The following is a 24,972-nucleotide window of genomic DNA, read 5'->3' as shown; positions in this document are numbered from 1 at the left end:
GGATAAGGAACGTGGCCCATTTTACATTGGTGGAAATTGGTGGCCAAGGGGGTTAAACAAGGAATCTGAGCGCAGGTCTGCCAGACCCCAGAGCCCAGACCACTGCTCTTTAGTGTTCAGGGTCTCTGAGGCCCCTGGAGCCCAGATTCACAAGGAGGTGTCTACATCCCTAAGACCAGATGGAGACTGGAACTCCTCCATCCAAAGTCACCGTGTACGACCATTCATAAGCACCTGCTATGTGCTGGACCCTGCATTATACATGGGGATACAGAGAGGGCTAAGACTGGGTGCACTGAATCTTGAGGGTTTCACCAGAAAATAGAAGAGGCGGTCATATTAAGAGACGAGGAAAGCCCAGTGTGACCAGGAAGTGTGGGCCTGGAGGGGCTCTGATAGCCCAGGAGGGGTGCAGAGTAGACAGAGCAGAGGGGGCTATGGGTGACACTTATGGCCACATGGCAGCCAGCCAGGCTGAGAGGGAGCAAGAATGATCCCCGGAAGGACCAGCAGAAGACAGAACACCCCCTCTCTTAAACCCCTCCCATAACATTAAGGGAAACCCAATGGCCTGAAGGTGTACATAAGCCTGATACACAGGAGCCTGGGGAGGTGGGCGGGGGCTGGTTATGAAGAGCCCTAGGGCACTGCTGAAGGATTTCGACTTTTTCCAGAAGCTGAATGGAACCACTGAGCTTTAAGCAGGGGCCTGATGAGGTCAGATCAGAGGTTCTGATGAGCAACTCTCACAGCTCTGCAGAGGGCCGGCTGGCTGGGCAATGTGGGATCCAGGCAACAGGCCAAGCAGGAATGGTCCGGCCCCAGTGGGGCCTTTGGCAGAGAAGGAGAGGAGGGCATGATTCCAGAGCCGTCCAGGGGGGAAGCGGAAAGGGCTTGGCACCTCTTTCTAGCTTGTGGGTGAGGGAGAGGAAGGAGATGCTGCATCACGCGTGTGCCTGGCACACAGAGGGGCTCAGTAAGCACCAGGCCCCCCACCCTCTGCTCAGAATGACCAGTGCTCAAATTAGCAGAGGAAGGGGCCTCGGAGTGAGCTTTCTTACCACCTTTTCTCACAGGTCAAAATGACGCCCACCATTTCTCCCTTATTCAAGAAGTTTTCCCGTCTCTTAAAACCTTCACTACAAAGCAATTCTGCTTAGACTGAAGGTGTTACATTCCGACTTGCGGAGGTGGTACCACAGCAGCAAACTTCCGGTGGCCTTGACATTGAACAGCAGTGTCAGGGCAAGTCAAGGCACCGGAGGGCGAGAGTCGAAGGAATGGGAAGCCCCAGGCGCCGAAGCCCCCAGGAGTTACGGGCACAAGAGGGGTGTCCAGATTCGGAGCAACTCCCCAGCTCAGCAGGCCTTGCCGGCCTCCTCCCGCGGTGGAAATGAAACACCTTTTCTAATCACTCGGCCGCGTAGGAACCTATCATCACACCCGCAGCCGACAGACCTGACCTTCCCCACCAGGGAGGCCGACCTCCACGGGGCGGGTGCCGGTCTCTGCTCCGGGCCCCCGTGTCCTGTCGCTCTGGTGGCCAAAACAGCAGTGGGCCACGGGGAGCGACGTACAGCGTGGTTCCCTGATGAATCGGTCTGAACGGGAGGTTTCCACAACCACCCACCCCTGGAGACTCCACTCCACTCCTCTGTCTGCCTCCAGGGTACTGTTTCCACAGGCGGGGGCTGCCCGGGGCCCAGCTCTGCAGGACGCACACTCCTCCACCTCAAGGCACGGGCCCGTCTTTATATTCCGATCAGCTACCAGTTCACCTTCACAAAATTAAGAGGCACCACACACGTCTAACGTGCCGTTATGTGGCAGGACCTGCAGCCAGGGAAGACTCCTGGGTCCCCAGGGGGACCCCCCAATGACGCGTGCTCCTCTCTGGTCACTAGCCGTCTCCTCCTCACCTGGCCTAGACCTTAGGGTCAGTCGTCGTTTTTGCCATTGCCTGCAAGGCACCCTCACTTGGCCAAACAACCGCCCCAGCTCACGCAGCCCCCACCCAGCCCACACCCGCGGCCACGCAGGTAGACAGGGCTCGACACAATGCACACCGCCGTGCCCCGTGGGCTCACGGTACTTGTCCGCTGCTTGCATGGACATGCTAGGTTTGTCACTTGTTCCTTATATTAATGGCTTATTGTCTGCTGGGTCCAGGGGGGCAGGGGACTTTGCTTAGCTAATTCAAACGTCTGGCACAAGTAGGTACTCAGCAAATACAGCCATGAATGGTGTGCTCTCCAACACGCGGACAGGGCGCAATCTGTGTGTTTAAATAGAGCAAGGAGGCACAGCCGCCAGTGAGGACTCAGGACAACTGGGCCTGCAGTCCTGTGGCGGATCAACCCTCTTCTCTTACTCACAACTAGCCTGTTCCAACGTCCTGTGGCCACGTTGGTCCAAAAGACAGTCACGATACGGCCTCCTGCCTCACTACTCCACTGACTCCTGCTCATGGCCGTGACGCTGCCGGCCCATTGCCGTCTCTCCCTGGATCTCCCCGCTGGGCTCCTGGCCTCCAGGCTTGCCCGCTGGAATCCAGTCCACCCACGGCACACACACGCAGCCCAGGAAGCCCCCCGGGCTGAGCAGTGCTGCCCCTGCCCCCTGCTTACAGTGCAGCGAGGAGAGGGGCAGGCACAGCCTTCCCGGCACAGATTCATACACTGAGAAAAGTCTCCAATTATTTTCCAATCCATTTGATGGAGAAGGGAGAAAGCCTCCATTCCATGCTGCTATGCTCTGGCTTCAAGCACGTTTTCATCTCCCTCCTTGACTGAGAAACGGCCTCCAACAGAGGCTGCATGCACTGTCCAGCTCGGCTGCCACGGGTGGCTGTTTAACTTGAAATCTGAATTAATTGAAACAAAACTAAATAAAAAGCTCCGTTCCGTGGTCAACCTAGCCACATTTTAGGCGCTCCCCCAGCACACACGGCCGGCAGCTACCTACCAGCCTGCCCAGAGCTGGGATATTTGCACTGTCACAGGAAGTTGCACTGGCCGGGGCGGAGGGACGATTTTATTCCCGCTGTCCTGTTCTCATAGCATTTGTCTTCACCGTTTCGTCCCGCCTGTGATAGGTCATAGGTTTTATTTTCACTTATGGCAGCCGCATTTAGAACGCGTTAATTTAGACAAAAAGACAAAAAAGAAAGCAACTCGATTTAAAGGAAATTAACAGAGGGGCACCTGGGTGGCTCTATTGGTGGAGCGTCTGAGTCTTGATTTCGGCTCAGGTCACGATCCCAGGGTCGTGGGATTGAGCCCCGAGCTGGGCTCTGCGCTGAGCAAGATTCTCTCTCTGCTCCTCCCCTGCTCATGCTCTCTCTCTCTCTCTCTCTCTCTAATAAAAAAAAAAAATTTGAAGAAAATGAATAGAAACTAGAAACATCGGGAAAATGAAGGAACACAAACACAGAAGCAGGCGTGAGGGGGTTTCTGGAACCACTGACATTAGGAGCCCGGCCCCTCCCAGCATCCTCACCCTGCCATGCCCACCAAAGCAGTGCAACGTCCCTGACACGGAAGGAGGCCCCCACCGGCAGGGCTGAGTTCCTCCATTGCCCCTGTGTCCCGGGGCTTGCACGGAGCCCAGGCCAGAAGAGGCACTAGGCCTTAATGGCTGAATGAATGAATGATACACTAGCCCTTACCCGGCTTCAGGGCTTTACAGGTTTTAAGGGCTGTGGGCATTCACAACGCTACTGAATCTTCATGGCAGCCCGGGAGTGGAAACCAGGAGGGTGGCTGCAGCGGGCAGCCCAAGGGTAGGCCAAGCCGCCTGGGGCCAGGCCTCGGCGGCCTGAGCGTGAGTCCCAGCTCTGCCCCCGTCAGCCCAGCCCCCCGTCTCCCGGAACCTCTCTTTCCTCATCTGCAAAACGGGCTGATGATGCGTGACCGTTTCGCAGCTTTCACGCCAACACGCACACCAGGCGAGCTCACGACGGCAAACGGCTCCGTGCACCGCACGGCGCTGGGAGGAAGCACCTAGGACGGCCCCCTGAAGGTACACGCGAGTCCCACGCCCACCCCGTGTGCAGACCTGGGGCTCCCATGTGACTCGTTTCACTCTGCTAGGAAGCTGGCCCACACCTCACACCTGGCAGCGGACGTCCGTCTGTGTGGCCCGCTGTGGGGGCCCCCAACTGCTGGGGCAGTGCCTGGCAGGAGATTCCCCCCCACTGACCCCCTTCCAGCACCCTTGACTCAGGCCTGGCCAGTGAGAGCACTGCATCCCCCCCCGCACCCCAGTCATGGGTTCGGAGGTGCCCCTGAGGCCCAATCAGAGCCCATGGGGTGCCATCTGGGGGCTTATAGTGGGACAGTTCACAGAAAACTGGTCTCTTGTCTCTTGGACTTTACTCTGGGAGGGCGGGACATGCGCCGCTGGCCCCCATTTGCCGCCACGTGACACCTAAGACAAGCCTCTAGAGCAGAGAGCAGAGGCAAGAAGCAGAGAGAGACATCCGATGACATCGTTTCAGCCCCTGAATCCACCTGTGCCTGAAGCCTTCTCACGGTCCATAAGTCAACAAATGCCGTTTTGCCTGAGCCAATGGGGATGAACTGTTCTAACCCTTGCAACAGAAGAGTCCCGAGCAACTGAAGCTCTCCCATCGGGGAGGGGGTGGGACCTACCAGGCTTTCAGCCTGAACGGAAGGTCAGGCAGGTGCCCAGCCCAGCCCTGTCCACCAAGCCAAATTTGAGCTTCCATTCCTTCCAAGCCGCTCCAGCCTCAGCTCCTCCTTGAACCTTTGTGACCATCCACCTCCACCCTCCAGGCTCATCGCACTCACTCCCTCGGGGCAGGAAGGAGACAGACGCTTACGTTTCCCAACACGCAGAGCACCAGCTCCGTGCTGGGTGCATCTCGGCGGGGCTCCCTGAACGTGCACCCTGCAGCCCCAGCGGGGAGGGGCCGGTGAGGAGTCTGAGGCTCCCAGAGATCTGGCTACTCGCCAAGGTCAGCGAGCTTGAATGTGCAGAGTGAGAGAGAGAGGCTCACGTTGACCGCGAGGCCCCACATCTGCCCTACATCCTCTTGCTGGGCTCGAGAACAGCGGGTGCTACTCTCTGCCCCATCCGAGCCCCCTTCTCCCCGTTCCCAGGGTATCCCTGCCCACTGGCCTCCGGCAGGTGCCTGGCTCTCGGCCCTCAGAAGTCGTTTGCTACCCTCTGCTTCTCCTTCAGACCTTCCAGGCTGCTCCTTCTGGCTCCCAAACGCCCTCCCAGCCAGTCCTGGCTTCTGCCCCGAGGGACATAACCCACTCTTGACCGGTGAGGCGGCAGCAATAGCAGGTATGACAGCCCGTGTTGGGAGGTTCTCACGGCAGGAACTGCCCGGCTCCCCGCACAGAGCGGACACCTGGAGACCGTCAGCTTGCACGAGAGCTCTTGGGGGTGGGGGGCCTCGCACCCCCTGCCACTGCACACCTGGGAGGCATCCTTCACAAAGGGCAGCTGGACGTGAAGGTTGGACATGGGGATCCGGGGCTGGGGGGCCTGGGCTGGACATTTGCTAGGTGTGAGCTTTGAGCAGGTGAACTGGGGCTCCCCGTGACTCAGTTTCCTCATCTGTAAAGGAGGTCACGATAGCACCTACCTCCTGGGTTGCTGTCAGGGTGATGTGAGTGAACGTGAACACGTGTTGAGGCCAGGCAGAGAGCTGCACTGTGTATGATTATTATTGTTGGTCTACAAGGCCCGACACCTTAGCAACCCTAGCTGGTCTGTCCCCTGCGGCCCTTCCCAGGCCTGGCTTCTGTACAGAGTTCTTTCTCCACTTCTCAGTGGGGTCAGGACTGCCCCTAGCTTGCCTAGACACAGGGGACCACCAGGCAGGGTCCCCCTTTGGTCCCATCCAACCGGACAGGTGACACCTCAACTGTCACTCTAAGCCCTGGTTGGGACCCCGAGGCTGTTCATCAAGCACTGAAGCCCCTGCCTTGGGCCACAACCCAGGAGGGCTGACCCCAGGCCTCTACCTCCTCCGTGGCCCCTGATGAGGTCCCAGAATGACATGGAAAACTACCACCTGGAGAAGGGCAAGGGGACGAACAGAACCCTCGGCAGCCACGGCTTTAAAGTCTTCATAAAGCAACTCACCGTGGTTCCAAATCCGGGCCCCACTCACTCACTGGAGACGCTGCACCAAAGCAGAAGCCCCCAAGTCGGCTCGCTTACAACTGAGCCAACCGCCCCCACCCAGAAGCCCCCTGCCCGCAGCTGGAAAGGATACTGAAGCTCCTATCGGTGATGGCCAGGTGCCAGAGGTTAATGCGAAGGTCATCTGCCGACATGTACGTCTCACAGTCGCTGTTGACGGAGATGGAATTGATGTGGTAGGTGTGGCCATTGGCAAAGACCCTCCGTGGGCTCACCTCCACCATCAGATCCATGGGCTTCAGCACGGGCACCTGCAGAGGAGGGGCGGTCCCCAGGGCGATAAGGTGATGGGGGGAGTGCAGGGGGGCCAGCAGCCAAGGCAGGAAACGGCAGGCCGGGGCCGCGTGATCAAAGCTGGAGGCTGGGAAGGTGCACGTAAGCAGTGCCCTGCGGCCAGCAGGCACTGCCTGCCAGCCCTGCGGGAAAGCTTCGCCTCCCGGGATTGGCTCTGAGCCTGCTGTGTGACTTTGAAGCCCTGGCTGAACCCCTCCGCACCCCAGTTTCCTCACCTCTAAAATGGGATGATACCGTGGCAACCCCAGCCGATTATCCACCACTTTTGTTTCCTCCTCGCGAGTGGTGGCCCGGACAAGAACTACGTTTCCCAGGTGCCCTTGCAGTTTGGGTGTGGCCACGGGACTGGTTCTCACCCACAGGAGTGGGAGCACAGGGGTGCCTGGCACTTGTGAGCCAAGGCTGTTCAGAGGCAGGTGAGTCTTCTCCACACCTTTCCCCCTTCCGCTGCTGGAAGGTGAGGAGCCAAGCTTTGGGAATGAAGGTCCGTGGGATGGGAGGAGCCTGCGTCTCTGTGGGACAGTCACGTGTCACCCGGGACCTTTCCATGAGTGAGGAGGACATTTCGGCATCTTCCGCCCTGCAATGCCGGGGCTATTTGTTACAGCTGCTGGCGTTAGCCTAACTCCTACAAACTCCCACCTTAAAGGGTTGGTGTCAGGGGCCCCGACACAGCATCGGTATCATGCCTGGCTTCCCTCTGCACCCTCCGCCTGAAACGTTCACCCTCTTTGAACACGTGGTCGTGCCGACTCCTGTAAGACCCAGACGCGGCAGGCCCGGAGACTTAGCCTGCCCTGGCAGTGGGGGCACGGGCCTGCTCACCCCCACCACCTCTCTGCTAAGGCTCTTAGCGTGTGCCACGGCGTGTGTCGGGCACGACGCTCCATTCCAGTAAACCGTGAGGTCTTCAAAGGTACGGAGACGGGCACACAGACACGGCTTCATCAATCTCTCCCAGGCCTGGCCCACGCTCGACGCTCAGGAAGTAGGGACTAGCACTGCCCTCCCCACGTCCCGGATGGGGAGACTGGATGCCAGGATGACCCCGACTTGTCGAAGTCGCCGTCAGGAAATGCAGAGCCAGGTGTGACTGTCCCGAGGGCATCCCGGTGGCAGGGCGGAGACCGGAAACCCTCCTGCCCTGCCGCCCGCTAGCGTTACCCTCACCGGGGAACTCAGCTCTCTGGGCCTCACCTTCTTTATCTGTGAAGAAGGGCGTGCTGGCATAGAAGCTCAGCGGCTTCTATGAGGACCCACGAGTTAACGCAGGTCAAGTGTGCTTAGAATGGCACTGAGCACATGGTGAGTCCTCGTGATGGTCCTCCTCAGGAGGTGATGGGGTGTGGGGGGGGGGGGGGGGGCCTCACACAGCCACGGGGGTCCCGGCGCGGGCCAGGGTGGACCCTGCTGCAGGGACGATGGGGACTGCGTCCGGGAGAGAGGCAGCGAGGCCGGCCTCCGCGTGACGAGACCTTGGGATTCTGGAGACGGGCCGTGGAGACGTTGTGGGCTAACTGCAGGCCCCCTGAGCCTGGGGCAGTGATGACCGGGTAGCATCCTGGGTGAGGACACACTGTGGCCGATGGGCTGCTTGTCCTCGAGTGGGAGAGAAAGACAATGACTGATACACAAGCGAGCGTGCGTGTGTGTGTGTACGTGTGTGTGAGAGTGAGATTTCACGTAGCGATAGGTGTTATTTAGAAAAATAAAACAGGTGCGGGGATGGGGTGACAGGGCCGCAGGGGTGGGGCCAGGTTGGAAAGGCAGCCAGGAGGGGGCGTAGGAGAGGGGCTGCCGTGGGCTGGGCGGCTTGGACTCAGGCTCACGTGGGACCTGAGAATCTCCTCCCAGGGCACCTCCCGAGTCCACCTCACTCTCAGGCCAGCCAGGGGCTCGCTGGAGTCGCCAGTTTGTCACAGCCCTGACCACGTGACGAGGCTGTCTTGTTCCTGCGGTGGCCTGGGAGCCAGTGAGGAGCACGCTGTATCTTCTCTGGTTCACCTCTGGATCTCTGGTCCTCAGCCCAGGGCCCAGTACGGCAAGGTCCTCAGGTGAATGAGTGAACAGGTGAGCGAATGAATGGGCTGTGTCCCTTGAGCTCCCCAGGGACGGCTGAGATGGGAGGTGACAGCTTTGGAGCTGCAGTAGGGGTGGGTGAACACTAGTGTTCCTTCTGATGCAAATGCAGTATGAGCATGTGCCCGCGTGTGCCTGCGTGTGCACGTGTGAGTGTGCGTGTATGTGTGTATGAGTGAGGGGGTGTGCAAGTATGCCTATGTGCTGGTGTATGAGTGTGTGTGCACATGAATGTGGGTGTGTACTATATATGTGTGCGTACATGTACATGTGTGTGCCTGCGTGTGCATGCATGTGTAAGAGTATGTGCATATGTGCGAGTGTATGGAGTGCATGTGCGCGTATGCATATGTGCAAGTGTATGGGTGTGTGTCTGCATGAATGTGGGTGTGTACAACTACATATGTGTGCATGCATGTACATGTGTGTGCCTGCGTGTGTGTAAGAGAGTGTATGCATGTATGCATATATGCGATGTATGGGTGTGTGTGCATGAGTGTGGGTGTGTAGAAGTATATGCACGTGCGTGCATGCATGCGTGTATAAGAGTATGTGCACATCGGCATATGCGTGGGTATATGAATGTGGGTGTGTACAACTATGTGTGTGAGCATGCATGTACATGTGTGTGCCTGCGTGTACATGCATGTGTAAGAGTGTGTGCGTATGTGCGAGTATATGGAGTGCATGTGCACGTATACATACGTGCGAGTGTATGGGTGTGTGTGCACATGAATGTGGGTGTGTACAACTATATGTGTGAGCATGCATGTACATGTGTGTGCCTGTGTGTGCGTGCGTGTGTAAGAGTATGTGCATATGTGCGAATGTATGGAGTGCATGTGCACATATGTACATGTGCAAGTGTATGGGTGTGTGTGTGCATGAATGTGGGTGTGTGCAAGTATATGTGTGTGCATGCGTGTGTGTAAGAGAGTGTATGCATATATGCAATGTATGGGTGTGTGTGCACGAGTGTGGGTGTGTGCAAGTATATGCATGTGCGTGCGTGTATAAGAGTATGTGCACACAGGCACATGTGTGGGTATATGAATGTGGGTGTGTACCAGTATATGCATGTGCCTACGTGTGCATGTGCGAGCATGGGTGTGTGAGTGTTCATGTGAGTGGGGCACGCGAGTGTGCATGTGTGTGCATGAGTGTGGGTGTGTGCCACATTGGCGCGCCTGTCTGCCTGGTTCTGGGCCATTCTTGTGTCGCCGGCTCTGTGCCTGAGCTTCTAGGCTGTCGGCCTGGGAGGTGATGTCTGTGTGCCCGGGCCTCTTAGGGGGCCCTCCGCCCTGCACATCTCCCCATGTGTCGGCTATTCTGGATCAGCTCCTAATCTTCCCTTCCCTCAAAGCACAGCTACCGTCTGCCTCGGGGACCCCTGGACTCTCTCACGTCGCACCTGCTGCTGGAGAAGGTCAGAGCGCCACTGGCCTCGCAAAGTCTTGGATCTCAGTCCACTTCCCCTCCTTCTGGCCACGTTGTTTCCTCCCGTCGGACTTGGGCTACATCAGGGCTCCAGCCATTCACTGCCACCCCAAACCATATTTCAAAGCCACTGAAAGCCTCTCCTTAAAGGAGAGGAAGAGTGAAAATAAATATGCCCTGAAGGTTTGGGTGTCTCGTGAATAAAACATTCCCCCGCTTCCAACACTTCCAGAAGCCACAGTCTAGTCAAGGTGAGAGGCAGGAGGGCCGTCACACAAACACTAAGGACAGAACACTGTGGATACAGAAGGCTGGAGTGCACAGAAGGATGATTTACAGAGGAGAAGGCGAACAGGGTTTTAAAGGATGAATAGGAGTACGCCAAATCAACAAGGTAGAGAAAGGCCTCCCTGTGCGTCTGTCACAGCACTGACCACCAGTGTGGGGTGACTCCATGTGCCTGACACCCAGGGACCTAGCACAGGGCCAAGGACAGAGTAGTCTGTTAGTAAATAACAGCGCCAGCCTCCAGCATGAGCGGCAGGGATCGCGTCAAGAGCTGCACAGGGCTGGGTGGCTTGGGTGACGTGGGAGGACACACAGAAGAGGTGAGTCGAGGAAAGACCCAAATGCCCTCGTTCCTTCTCCTTTCTCCCCCAGCCTCAAGGGACGGCTAAGGGCCATCTGGGGACGTGAGTGAAATACAGAGCAAAGTCTCAGACGCTGAGAGGGAAATAAACCGATTCCCGTGGGCCCCCGGCTCTGCCGCAAGTGCCAGGCCCATCAAGAGGTGATAATTGTATCCTTCCCACCAGATGAAACCCTCATACACTTTCGTGGGGCTGGGGGGTGGGGCGGGGGACACCGTCACTGCCATTAGTCAATGTTGAAGCTAATTGGCCTCCTGACTTCCTCAGAATTTATTTGCACAATTTGCGAGTCATTTAGAGGCCAGTATGTTTAAATATTTATTTCTCCATCTCGGGAACAACACTGATTACCGTTCCATATTTAACGACAATTTGCTGGACACCTAGGGAGCGCGTATGCTAAGCTGTTTCAGAGAAGGTGAGTCACCGCCCCCATTTTGCAGACAAGGAGACTGAGGCACACAGCAGGGCCCTGCCTACAGCCACCTGACCAGCATCAAGTAGATCCGGAGTGGCTGGGGAGCCCGCGGGAGGCGCTAACACCCCCACGCCAGGCCTCGCCACTGTCCGCCTGGAGCGGACAGCTGTCGTTGTGAATTGTGTCCTCCTCACCCAGGAGGACAGGCCGCTCGGATGATGTGACCCAGCCTTTCCACATTGGCTAGAACATGGAACCTGCACGGGACTCAGGCCGCTTGCTCTGAGCCCGGCCTATCCCAGGAGCAAGGGACACCAACTCAGACCCAATCCCTCCCTTAGGCTCTTTGTTTCACTGAGGCCTCCCAGTGCCTAGAGCAGGGCTGGGCACACAGTAGGTGCTTCCAAGTGTGTGATGAATGAACAAACCCAAATTAGCCGTGCACCAGCATCACCTTCAACAAGCGTGAACAAAGCACCCACTATGTTCCAGGCTCGGTTCTAGAAGCCAGGGACAGCCGAGATGGCCTCAGCAGGCTTCCTGCCCCCCTGGAGAAGGACAGGGGCAGACTTTCACGGAGTCCTCCAGCAGGACACCATTAACCATTCCCGTGGCTCTCCCATGAGGTGGGGGCCTCATTCCCGCTTCAGGGAGGAGACCGGGAGGCCCATCCTGGAGCCCGACTTCCCTGGGTTTGGATTCAGCTCTCGTTTCATCTGTAAAACGGGGCTGATGATCATGTGCCCACGTTCTAGGACTGAGTCATTACAGGCAGCGACACAACGCTCGCCACGGAAGTGCTTATTCTCATTCCAGATCAGCAGTCGGAGGCTCGTGGAGGCGGAGAGCCTTGCCCAGGGGCACACCGCCAGGAGGTGGCCGAGGCAGGATTGGAACCCGGATCCTGGGACTCCACTACCCTTTCTGCCATGTCTCACACCCCTCCCCAGAAGAAAGAGGAGCTCTTTTGCCTTTTAAGCATGTGGGAACAGGAGTTGGCCTCAGCAAGGCCCTGCATCTTAGCCTCCCCGGCCTCTTTTAAGACAACTGCATTGGGTCGAGCCTCCGTACCGGCTGTGGAGAACCGTGCCTTCCAGGCTTCCCTCGGTCCCTCGACAAAGGGCTTGGAATCCACACAAAGCTCCCCTCCCAGGTTCTCCTCTTCTGGCTCTGCCACTCATTCGGCGCAGCGGCTTTGGGGGAGTTGCTGCCTCTCTCTGGGCCTCAGTTTCCCCCTCGGTGTAGCAAGGGGTTCTAGAACTTGCTCTGCACCCACAGCTGCAGTTCACAAGAGCTTCCTGGACGTGCATCACTCCCGCCTCATCCGCACAACACTTCCGGGAGAAACATGACCCTCCCAGCTCTGTTGGTGGGGAAACCGAGGCTTCCAGCAGGGAGAAAGCCCGCGGCCACCCCACGAGTAAGCAGCCCAGCCAGGACCTGAACCCGGCTCTGGCAAAAATCTCAAAGGCCCTTCGAGTCCTAAAATCCTCCCCACTAACAGAAGCATGCGCCGCTTCCCGTTTGCCGGAACCTTCCATGGTCCACATCTCACCTGCAGCGACGTCACCGTGGACAGGTCTTTAAGCTTCCCTTCTTCATCTTTTAGGTTATATCCCTCGGGCCTCTTATCTCGTTCCGTAATCTTCCATAACTTGATAGTTTTATCTTTAAAAACAAAGCAAATGAAACGGGATACGTGATGAACACCAGCACAGGGAACGGGCCACGAGGTAGGGGAGCGCTGATCCGGGAATCACCTGACCGGGGCCCTGCTCTCGGACAGGCAGGTTCTTTCTCCTGTGCACCCATGCGCTGAACACGGCCGTGAACGGGGTATCTGTCCTCGATCTCTGCCTCCTCACAACTGATCCCAAGGGACAACTCCCGGGTCAGAAGGGAAGGCACCTCTGAGGGCAGCTGGCCAAGTCTAAAGCCACGTCCAGACAGAGCACACGACTGCAGTTTCCCAGTTTTTAGGCCCTGCAGCGGCAGACAAAGGAGGGTGACCCACATTTCTGAGCAGCGCCCCGCCCATCCAGAGGGCAGGTTCCCAGTGGCCTCACTTCTCTGAAATCCTGCCACGAATATCAGGAGGGCCATGTAGTAACTGTGATGCTTCCTTTTATACGTCAACGTGGCGAAGCCAGGCTACCCTGGTATCTGGTCAAACGTAGGTGTGTGTTGCTCTGAAGGTGTTTTTTTTTTTTTTTTTTTGGATGGAATTAACATTTAAACCGTAGAGGAAAGCAGGCTGGCCTCCATTGTGTGGGTGGGCCTCATCTAATCAGGTGAAGGCCGTAAAGGACAAAAGACTGACCTCCGCTGAGGAAGAGGGAATTCTGCCAGCAGATGGCCTTCGGACTCGAGCGGCCACGTTAGCTCTTCCCTGGGTCTCCAGCCTTCCAGCCAGCCCTGCACATTGTGGATTTGCCGGCCCCCACAGTCATGTGCGACAACCCCTCAAAGTAAGCCTCTTTCTATGTATCTATATCTACATGTTACATCCGTCCACACGCCTCGGTCCCGTTTCTCTGGAGAACGCCAGCCACTCCTGTGCCTCAAACACACACCGTCAGGCTCAGGAGAACGAAGAGGGAGACGACTGAGATCACTAAACCCTTGATATGTACCCAAAGACATGCGTTAGCAAAGGGAGCAGCTGGGATTTAAACCCGGGAGGTGGGGGGGTGGTGAGCAGCTCTGAGAGTGGGAGGGTAGGGAGCTTCTAAAGCTGCCTTCCCTCCAGAAGGGCAGGAGGAGAATGACGCACCCTGTTCCCATGGGTAGAGGGAAACCACGTGTGCGGCTCAGGAGCTCCAGCCCTGCTCGAAACCCACCGTGGCCTCACGTCACTCCGTCCTCCCAGGGCCCCCGCGAGGCAGGCACACCCATCACAGGTCAGATGGGGAAGTGGCAGGACCAGGATGTGAACCACATTAGGGTCTCCCGTCCTTGGGGAGGTCCACGCTGCCTCTGCTCCAGTGCTGGCTGAACATGACCCCGTGCCAGGCACCCTTAAGGGGGTCTCAGATCGTGCACATGGCACAGTGAAGGACGAGGACAGCGGGAGCTCCTGGAGGGCAGGCCTGGGGCAGGGAGGGGCCGGGACCGACCGCAGGAGGGACCCCAGGCTCAGCTGAGACGTCGGCGAGGGCTCAGTGGAAGGTGACACCCAGTGGAGGTCTCAGGGACAAGGATGATAGGGCTGGCTGGCCAGGCGAGGGGCAGGGAGGGCAGCCTTTGGGCACAAGGCTGGGTCGGTGGGGTTGAGTCTGGGCCATTTCAAGGATGCCTTAGCAGCCGCACCGAGTCTGGGCTCTGATGGAGGAGACAGGTGGTGTCACCTTGTGAGGCTCACGCACACGGCAGCAGGACTGGCTGGTCTCAGGGTGCTGGGGGGGGGGGGGGCGTCACCTCCCATCACCCTCACCACAACACAAGGGAGGGAGCTGCATCCACCCTGCTGCCCAGGCGGGGAAACCGAGGCTCAGGGAAGCAAGGAGTCTGGCCAGGAAGCCGGGGGCCTGGGGGCGCACGCGTTCTCCCTGGGGCGGAAGGGTCAGGTGGCCAGCCAGGCTCCTAAATCCGTGCCCGTCCAGCAGCCCACCCCACCCCCAAGAGCGGCAGCCGCACTCTTGCAGAAGACCCAAGCTTGCCTCCTTCACTGGGACTATCGAGCCCCCCCCACACCCCCCGAACAAAAGTCATCACGGAGCCATTCCTGACTCAGCTGCTTGGAATAGTGGGAACGAGCCTCATGTCCAGCCACAGGAAAAGGCTAAGACGCAGCGGGGTCATCGCAGGGAATTCACGCGCTGCTCAAAATATGATTTTGGGGTTCTCGGGACCTGGGAAAATGCTCACAACCTAAGCGAGGTGGGAAAGAGCACTTGACGGCCCAGGGCGGGCACAGGCGGGCGGCCCCTCACCGTTGGTGGACAGCAGGGAGTGGGCGGCATTCTGCTGAGGAAGCCACTTAATCTTGTTGATTTTCTCCTCTATCTCCAGACTCTTGAGATAGTCAAACTCCGGCTCGTGGCTCTGGAAGGTGCTGTAGACGTCATACTCGCCCTGGCTGTGAGGCGCATTTTTACTCTGCAAGAAAACCCAGACGAGGACACCTGAGCTCCAGGAGGGCAGGGGTGGGGTGGGAGCAGCCCCCCAGGCAGGGGTGAGGGACGCACGGACCAAACCCTCAGAGAGCCCGACTGCCAGGCGGCCCGTGTCCAGCAGGGCTCGCAGACCCGACGCCAGGGTCAAAGGAAACCAAGCCCTGTCTCCTTCTCTGTCCAATAAGTAAAACCAGCAGCAACCGGGCTACCTCATCGCATTTGATGAACACCTACTATGTGCTGAGCTAAGTGCTTCTCACTCCTCGTCTTGTTCTAGCCTTACGGCCCCTCTGCGGTGGGCACCGTGAGTCTCCCCATTTTACAGATGGGAAAGCGGAGGCTTGGAGATGAGTTGACCCCCCCGCCCAAGGCCATGTGTCTACTAGGTGCTGTCACCCATGCCTCTGAGGTCTGACACCAAGGCCAAGGCTCTGGCCTGCTCCTCCAGTCTGAGTGTCCAACTCAGGAGGCCTGACCTGAGGAATGAACGTGCTCTGGAACAGACACTACACCGTGGCAGAATATCCCGCAATGCCAGTCACGTCCCAGCGACTTTCCTCGGCAGGCCCACCCCGGTTTTGGCAGCGAGCTCCCGACACGGACCCTTGCAGTAGATCCCTCAACACAGTGCGGTGGGGAATCCATTGCGGGCAGAGGGACAACTGTCCCAGCAGACGATTTCAGTTTATGTCACAACATGAAGCTTCTACCAGAAGTATAACCTGCCTGGGAGCAAAGCGGAGACATTCCGCCACGCACGATTTCAAGGTTCCTGTTCACTTTCTCCAAAAGCATCTACTGCTATGTTTCCACACCTGTTCTGCTTCCGGAAAGCTTTCAAGTTCCCCTGGATGCCTGGCTAACTCCCTTTCTGTCCCGTGAGCGCTGCCCACAACGAAGGTCAGCGGGACCAGGATAAAGAAAACCATTAACAGGAGAAAAATTCAGAGTTGAGAAACTTGCATCTTGCGATTTAATTTCTTTCTGCAAAAAGGAGCTTTGCGATCCCCGGCCGGCTACCCTGGTCCCTGTGAAATCAGCACGCTCCGGCCACGGTGCATGGGTGACCGATTTTCAGCTGTCCACTCTCTGGCTATGTGTCCTTGCTAAGCTATTTCACACGCTCTGAGCTCCGGTCTCCCATCTGTGAAATGAGACCACTAATGGCCCCTGATTGTGCCACTGGGGCTGTCGTGAGGAGGTTGACGGGGGTGAGCACGGTGAAGTCTGACCTCAATCGGGTCCGGAACTGGATGGAACAGGGTTGCGTCTGCAACATCTCCCTCCTCCCCTCTCTCCTTCTCAATCACCCCTCCTCCTCTTCTCTTTCTCCTCTCCTTTCCCCCTCCCCTCCCCAACCCCCTTGGTTTTCACCATCCTGTCTTCAGCATCTAATCCCTGCACGGGTTTGGTGTGTGGGATGCCGCCCCCCTCCCGCCCCTTGGAGGCAGGCTGGCGTCTTGACTTCAATCCCTGGTCTTTGCTCACTGGCTGGGCAACTTCTCCAAGTGTCCTCATCTGTAAAATGGGTGTCGGTCCCCACCCTCTGGGGTGGGCAGTGGAGAGTGAATGAGAAACGTCCTTAAAGAGCGTAGCAAGGGGACTGCACACAGTAGGCACTCAACAAATGGGGGCCTTTTTATCATGAGGTTTCTTTCAGGGGTTCAGAAACAGTACCCACCCCCACCCCTGCCCCGGGTAGGCTGATCCAGGCCACTCCGGTCTTACCCGGAATTCTGCTGGACAACAAACCTCACCAGGGCGAGGCCTGGGGCTGAGCCTCATCACCAACCCCCACCTGACCCCTGCAGAAAACCCAGTCCTCCTGTCCCCCCACCTCTGGCTGGGACAGCGCTGGCTCACCCAGGCACAGGGCAGTAATCTCAGGCTTAAGCCAGGACAACAGCCCGTCCTGAGTGCCTCTCAGGGATCCCGGGCAGAATGAGCAAGGGCCCCCGTGGGGGGGAGCCCCCCCCCCCCCCCCCGCCACCACCAGGTCCGGCCGCACCTCTGGTTCCCGCTGGAAGATGACGACCCGGCCACCCTTGTCGCCTGTGGCCAGCAGCTCTCCAGTGTGGTTGAACTCAACAGTAGAGATGATATCAGCTATGGGGGGGAGAGACAGGAAGGCGTGGCTCGTTAGGACCCCAGTACGGCGCAGGTCCACAGAACTAGGACCCACCCGCACAGAATGCACCCCTGGGCTGTGCCACCATCTGGAAGCAGGAGCCCGAGGGTCAGGTGCCCTGACGAGGGGCCAGTGGTCCCCCCGTCCCCTCCCCGCTGGCTGCAGGACCCGTCCATGGGCTTTACTCTGTCTCCTTCCTGCTTCCTACCTTCCTCCCGCTCGTGCTTCCAGAGGCAGTTTGGGGGTTTCACGGGCTGGCCGGGAGACTGGGCTACAAATTGGACACTAGCCCTACTCTGGGGGCCCCTGGGACCAACTGTGGTCAGCCCTGCCCCCCATGAGCCCCCCGTCAGTGGGACCCCCTTAAGCTTCACACTCCTGGCCCGGACTCTGTAGGCACCAGAATCTCTGCTCCAGCTTTAGCACAGTGGACCTACTTTGCGACAAACCGCAGCTATGATCACAGCCCCTGCCTGGTTCTCCCACAGCTGCCAGAGTGATGCCCGAAACCCTCCGTGGGTCCACAAAACCAGACGCTGTTCCCTCCCGAAGCCTTCCTCTGCAGCCTCCCTCTCAGGTGGTGGCTGCTCCATACCCCCCAGCCCCGGTCGGCCCCAGCCTTGGGAGTCTCTGTGACCCCTTTCTCTCTGCCCCTCTCCCCTGCCGCGTCCAGTCCTACTGGCTCAGCCTTTGCAATACACCCAGACTCCACCCACATCTCCCCACCTCTCGCCCCCGCAAGATTCTGACAGCCCGCGAAAGGACCTCTTGGCTTCGTCCCTGCTCCTGCTATAAGCTAGCCCCAGCACAGCAAGAGGGGGCCCACCCGAAACCCATCTGACCTCAGGGTAAAAAGCAAAGGTCTCAGAGTGGTCTAAAGTCTGAGTGGTCTCTGGTCCTCAGAGGCAGACCCCATCAGAAGCCCAAATAGTCACTCCCCTCCAGCACCCGCACAGAACTCGGTGTTGCCTCCCCACTGAGGGCTGGGCAAGCCCCAGCCAGACCCCTCCCAGACCCCCTCCCTCCCGGACTCTGGGCTTGGCCGTGTGATCTGCTTTGGCCTATGGGACACCAGCAGACAAGCCACCATCCAGAACCCCTCCCGCTTCCAGAAGGACCTGCCTGGGCTAGCCCCAAGGTCCCAGGAGGAGGGGGAGGGACCAGCAGAGTCAGCCCCTAGGAGGGCCCCTGCCTCCCCACTTACCCAGCCCAACCCAGCCTAGTTCAGCAGATCTGCAGATGTGCCAGGAAAAAAAAAATGTTTGTTGTTACGTCTTGGTTTTCACTCAGTAAAAGGTAACACCTCTCCTCCCCCCCCCCCCGCCTCATCTCCCCTCCTGCCCCCCTTCCTCTTCCACTCACACGGGGCTCCTTGCTGCTTCTCAAAAGCACTGGCCACCTCTTACTCAAGACCTCAAGTGATTTTTGCATTTCTATTCAATAAATGCCCTTTGCTTTTCCAGCCAGTGCCTTTTAGAGGCAGCTTCCGGCCTGCACTGGCCACCGGAGCCATAGGTAAATGTCGGCTTTGACAGCAAAAGAAAAGAGAAGAGAAAAGGTGGTTTAGAAGCGGGATGATGGGCTGGACATTTTCATCGATCAAGATAAAGGCACATTTCATTGAACTTAGAAAGACAAGACAAGACAGCAAGAGCGGCTGTACGGGAACATGTAAATGCCTGCGGAGCCCAGAGCTGTGAAAGGGCCGCGCCCTCTGTGGGGCAGCCGGCCCTGAACCCGGACCAGCGGAACCAGAGCCCTCAGAGCTGGGTTCCCGCTACGTCGTATCAGCAGCCCCTAAGGGGCAAAGAGCAGGGTGCGAAATTGTGCATAAAGTGTTTTAAATCATATAGACCAATGATCACAGCCGTGCTAAATGCCAAACACACCGGGCAGAGGAAAGAGAAGCCGAAAAACGATTCCCCACCACGTTGGCACAGGGAGCTTTGGGGTGGTTGAAATAAAGTATTTTTGTTTCTCTTTCCACGTTTCTACGTTTTCTCAATTTTCTGTAATGAATGTGTGTATTTTTAATAGTTTTCTCGGGGTATAAGTGATACATACAAATGTACATATTTCACGTATCCAAGTTGATGAGTTAGTTTGGACATATGCATAATTTATATTATTTTTATGACGGAAGAATAACAATGCTATTAAATTAAAACGCCATGTGACCACCGGTGCCCAGAGCAAACGCAGTCCTTAAATGCTGGGCGGTTTCCACAGCAACAGACGCTAACATCTGCAGGCAATTTACAATTTATGTGTCACTTTCACATCCACTGCCTCCTTTGAGACTCACGCCAGCCCCTGAGGGGGGCACAACTATTCTTTCCATTGGCAGCTGGAGACGGGGAGGCGCCTGCTTGGGGACAACCTCCCGAGCTGCTCACGGGCCAGTCGGAAGTCCTGGGTTGGAGTCTGGGCTCCAGCGGCTTGGCTGTGTGGCCTTGGGTTGGTCACGCCACTTCTCTGAGCCTCAGTTTTTTGGCTATAGTAGCGTCTGCCCGGGATTGGAAGCTCCAGTGGGACTACGGGGTGTGAGGGTCCAGGAGGAAGGATCGCGACTCTGAGCAAGGATGAGTTACTAAAATTTACTGCACGGAGAAACTAAAGTTCCTTCTCGGCCTTGCTTCTGGCCTCCACGCACTTTGCAGTGGCCAGCCCAGAAGTGTGCGGGATGAATGGCGGCTCAACTTCACTATGCGGATCTGGGGGTCCTGACCTCCAGCCCCACTAGTCCCATCGCACAAACAAACACTTATGGAGCAAGCAGACCATGGCACCGCTCCCTCAGGCCTCAGGTTGGTGGGTGTTTCACATCTATTTATTGCTACAGGAAGTATCTTCTAGGGGTTGCCATAGGCAAGGTTACTTCCCCTGAGAGCTGGAAATTCTTATCAATAAAACCTTGAAATCAGAAAGTCTCTCATCTTGGAATGTTTGACACATATCCAGTCCCAATACCACCTCCTCCAGGAAGCCCTCCTGGAGACCACCCCTGCCCCCCAGTTCAGCGGTCTCTCCTACAACTACAGTCTCATGCTCACTGTGGGTCCCTCATTGAATATGGACCCCTTCTTACATGGGGGTGGTCCCTGTCCAGGTTGCCTCTCACCTTGACCACAGAAGGGAACCCAGCAGTGTGGTCAATAATATGAACTCACATTCTTAAAGTGCTCGTTTTCCAGGCACTGTTCTAAATCTCTCCATAGAAGTTTTTGCTTCTGGAAATAGCTGGCGGCTCCTATTGGATCAACTCTCTCACCAGTAGCGACGATAAAACCTCAACAGATGAAACAACAAAACACAACTACCTGAGGCACTGGAGGGAACCAAGTACAGGTGGAACCTGCAGAAAAATCAGCAATTGAAACTCACTGGATAAGTTTCCTATTTTCATGGCTGAGGACAGGCCCCAGTCTGTGCCATGGGGCTACTGAAACTCAGACATAAAGTCCTACTCTTAAGGCTCAATAAATCAGAAGGCAGGGACTGGGGAAATCCTAGCAGCTGGAAAGTGAGGGAGTAAATTCTGGAAAGGGGGGGTGACTGAGGAAGTCCCCAAATGCAGCATATAAACTCTGCCCAAATCTTTGGCTACAAAACACACATGTGTATGACAGATTCCAAGCAACCCAGCGATGGCTAAAAGAAGTGACCTGAGGCTGTGCTATTGTCCATCACCCCGGAGATGGGGTTTACAGTTGAGTTCAACAAAGTTAACTGCTCACAAACACAAAATAAAACAAACAAACAAAAAAAGCTCTTTGGAGGGACATAAAAAACATCTCGAATCTCTACAATGTCATCATTCACAATGCCCAGGACAGAATCCAAAATTATATGAAGACATACAAAGAAATACGAACGCATCACCCATACTTAATATAAAGATGATTCATGGAAACTGGCCATGAAATGCCCCGGATGTTGGAACTGGCAAATGAAAAAATTAAAGTAGGTATTATAACTATGCTCAAGAATGCAAAGGAAATTACTCAAAGTAAAGAGAGAGAAAATAAATTAAAAAAAAAAAAAAAGAACAGATCTTCTGGGATCTGCAGGTCAATGTCAAATGTCTAACACACATGTAATTGCGGTTCCAGAAGGAGAGGAGAGAGAGATAATAGAGTAGGAGAAAGACTTCAAGGAACAACGGCTGGAAAAAATCCCCCATACGGGAAAAGACACCAGCGACACATTTCGGAAGCTCAGTTACCTCCAGAGAGGATAAATACAAAGAAAGCCACACCTAATTGTTGAACGACTGAGGACCAAATTAGTGATAGAATTTTGTAAGCGGCTGGAAGAAAACCATGTCACATTCAGAGGCATCAGGCCTCCAATGACTGACGATTTCTCATCAGAAAGGATGCAGTCCAGAAGACGTTCAAAGGGCTGAATGAGAATTCAAAAGTCGGTGAACCCAGAATTCTGTATCCAGTGGACGTACTCCTCAAGAATGAAAAGCAAACGAAGACATTTCAGTTAAGGCCTTCCAGGGACCAGAAATCCAATCTCAGAACAGTCCTACTGTCCTATCATCATTCTCTCTTTACAGATAAGCGACCTTGGTCACCGAGAGGCAAGGAGCTTGCCCAAGGTCACATATGCAGCAGGGCCTGTGCAGTGTGTCCCTGCACCCACACCACAGGGTCTCATAGTGCCACTCAGCCATTGAGTGAGGGCTGCCAAGCCGCCTGACAAGCCAGTGGTGGCTCCGAGTCACCCTGTCACGGGTGAAGAAAAATCCCACGAAAGCCCATGCTGCCTTCCCACTTGAGAGGTCCCCTCTTCCTTCTCCTTCAGCTCCTCAAAAGGCAAGGCTGGAAGAGGCAGCTTGGGCCACGGCACCAGGAGACACCTGTCACCTCCCTGGAAATGGCCACCATGCAGTGCCAGCAGGGGAAGCCCAGAGCCACCTGGTCCGGGGAGCCAGAAAGCCACACTGTGGCCCAGTATGGGCTTAGGGAGAATCAGAGGTGGTGTTGGATGTGACCAGCCAAGTGACAAGGTCCACATGGGAACTGGAGCCAGGGATGGTGTTGTGAATGAACTGTGTCCACCCCCCCCCCCCACAAATATGTTGAAGTCCTAACCTCCTGTGACTGTGACCTTATTGGGGTCATCTCTGCAGATGATCGAGTTAAGATGAGGTCATACTGGACTACGGTGGGCCCTAAATCCAATGACTGGTGTCCTACCAAGAAGCCTATGTGATTTCACAGGGACACACACACATACAGGGAGAAGGCCATATGACAACAGGGCAGAGACCGGAGAGACTCATCTGGAGGCCAAGAAACATGAGAAACTGCCAGCCACCACCAGAAGCTGGGGGACAGATTCCTCCCTGGAGGCTTCGGGGGGGGGGCACGGTCCTGCCGACGCTTTGCTTTCAGTCTTCCAGCCTCCAGACGGCGAGAGAAGGGATCTCTGTTGTTTTAGGCCACTGAGCTCGTGGCCCGTTGTCTCGGCTGCCATAACTGACACGGAGGGAGAACAGAGCTAACACAAGAGGCCACACACACACACCAGCCCTGGAGGACACGGGCTGCACCCCGGGTTGTGGCTCCGGCTGGTGCCACGTGGGGGCAGGAGCCCGCGGATCTCCAGGATATCTGCTGTGACTGTCGCCAGAGGAAGATACTCCAGTCGAGCCCTGGTGTATACTAGCTGTGTGACCTCACCCAAATCACTCACCCTCTCTGAGCCCCGGTTGCCACAACTGTCATCCCTGCCTGGCCACAGTTCTCCTAGGGTTTAGGTGAAATTCAAATGATTCTGTGGCCTGGAAAGTTCCCTGGAAACTCTGGCAGAAGCCTACACACCTGCAGGGGAGATTAAGATGCTTGTCGGGGCGGCGGGGGCGGGGGGGGGACTCCTGCCCTGCTCGTCCATCACCGCCCGTCACCGTAAGTGCCGTCGACACCATTAATGATCCATCAGATGTCGGGGCTCATGGCAGAGGGGAGGCCTCAGAAAGCCCAGCCCGATCCTTCTGATGGGAGCAATGCCTTTAATTAGCATCGTCAGAGGCGTCAGGCTGATGAGGACGGAGGTGTGGGCAGAAAGAGGAGGGAAGAGGCGCCCGCCTGCCGCAGAAGGAAGCTCAGTGAGAGGAAGGAGGCCAGGCAGCGGGGCACCAGCCCGAGACAGGACTGGGTGAGCGGGCTTCCCCAGCACCTTCTCCGGGTTCCCCTGGGAGGGGTGACTTTGCAGCCCCTCCCCTCCGGAGGTAGAGCCTACTTTCCCACCCTTGGCCCTGCACGGCCTGTGACCTGCTTCGGCCAAAAGAATGGGGTGGACACGAGAGGTGCTGGCTCCAAGCCCGGGCCTCACGAGGCCACGCAGCGCCTGCTCTCTGGGACCCCTGTGCCACCACGAACCCCCAGGCCAGCCTGCTGGAGGATGAGAGGCATGTGCGGCAGGGATGAGCCACTGCAGTGGAGGCCACACCGGGCCAGTCTACAGCCAGCCGGTCCCCAAAAATGACACAGCCCACCAGGACCAGCAGAGGCACCTTCCCGACCACAACTACCACGAGTGTGTGAGTGAGCACAGCCTAAGAACACCCACTAGACCTACAGACTCAGGAGCAAAAATAAAGGCTTCTTGTTTGAAGCCACTGAGTTCTGGGGATGTTTGTTACACAGCAGGGGCTGACTGGGACGGGGGTTGCCAGGCACGGCCTCTTTAAAACGAAGAACAGCCACCCACCCAGCTCTGCTCCGTAGATCACCTGTTTTTGGAGGCGGCACGGTCATTTAAAAGGGAAGACTTTCCCGATCAGAAAAAGTTAAAAGGGGAGACTTTTCCCGAGCAGAAAAAGCTCCCCACTACAGCCTAGGTTTTCAGGCAGGCACACGCTCCCTCCCCCACCAAGGGGCCTCGTCTACACAGTGCTCTGACCACAGTGCCGTCCCTTCCGGGTTCGCCCGGACAACTCTGATGGTTCTCCAGGTCTCCGCCCAAATGTCCCATCTCTGGGGAGGCCCCTGAGCCCTCCATGCTGACACCTGGTTCCTTCAGGTCACGGTGGCCTGTGACGGCCCTTGGGGTGGGAGGCAGCAAGTCCCATCCCCTGAGACTCAGTTTCCTCCCTTGGAAAACAGGGATAATGTCGTAGGACTCACAGAGGCCCCATATGACAGGGATCAGGACAGCGAAGGCAGCAGGAGCTCTGAGAACCTGGACAGTGTGTGGCCCTGAGAACCAGCTCTAGGACCTGACCCCTTGGACCAGGACAGGCCCCGGTGATAGTAAACCCTCTTGGAACTTGTGGGAGGTGTTCTAGCACTTTACACACAGAACTAAATCCTCTTAGCTCCCCCAAGTTGCTGGAGTGATGCCATTGTTCCCGTTGTACAGATGAAGAAATCGAGGCACAGAGAGGATTAATAACTTGCCAAAAGCTGCCCATCTGGTGTGTGCAGAGCTGGGACTTACTCCCAGGCAGGCCGGCTCTAGAGTCCTTGAACTTGGCCCCAGGCCTGGTACTTTCTCAAGATGTTTAAAGGGGTCAAAAATGGGAGTGGGGGTTGGTGAAGACATTTCCTGGGAAAAAGCAGGTGCTGAGGGGAGGGTCCCCACCCACACCTTCCCTCCCAAGCCTAGTGTGACCTTCGCAGAGCTCCAGATACGCTTCCTGAGGGCAGCGGACCC

The 24,972-nt window shown here is 56.7% G+C and overlaps 1 protein-coding gene across 1 annotated transcript in view; it reads right to left on the bottom strand.

Annotated features, from left to right (window-relative positions):
• PPP2R2C (protein phosphatase 2 regulatory subunit Bgamma) overlaps nucleotides 1-24,972 on the bottom strand; it is a 93,012-nt gene that overhangs the window by 37,551 nt on the left and 30,489 nt on the right. The window contains exons 4-7 of the mRNA XM_049632624.1: nucleotides 17,182-17,505; nucleotides 14,991-15,156; nucleotides 12,614-12,726; nucleotides 6,254-6,431 (exon numbers count right to left, since the gene is read on the bottom strand). Coding sequence (XP_049488581.1) covers nucleotides 6,254-6,431; nucleotides 12,614-12,726; nucleotides 14,991-15,156; nucleotides 17,182-17,505 — 781 coding nt within the window. The remainder of the gene's footprint in view (nucleotides 1-6,253; nucleotides 6,432-12,613; nucleotides 12,727-14,990; nucleotides 15,157-17,181; nucleotides 17,506-24,972) is intronic.

This window comes from Panthera uncia, chromosome B1 (genome assembly GCF_023721935.1).
Source record: "Panthera uncia isolate 11264 chromosome B1, Puncia_PCG_1.0, whole genome shotgun sequence".
NCBI lineage: Eukaryota > Metazoa > Chordata > Mammalia > Carnivora > Felidae > Panthera > Panthera uncia.
Note: the sequence above shows the minus strand (reverse complement) of the source record. Positions and strands in the feature narration are given on the sequence as shown.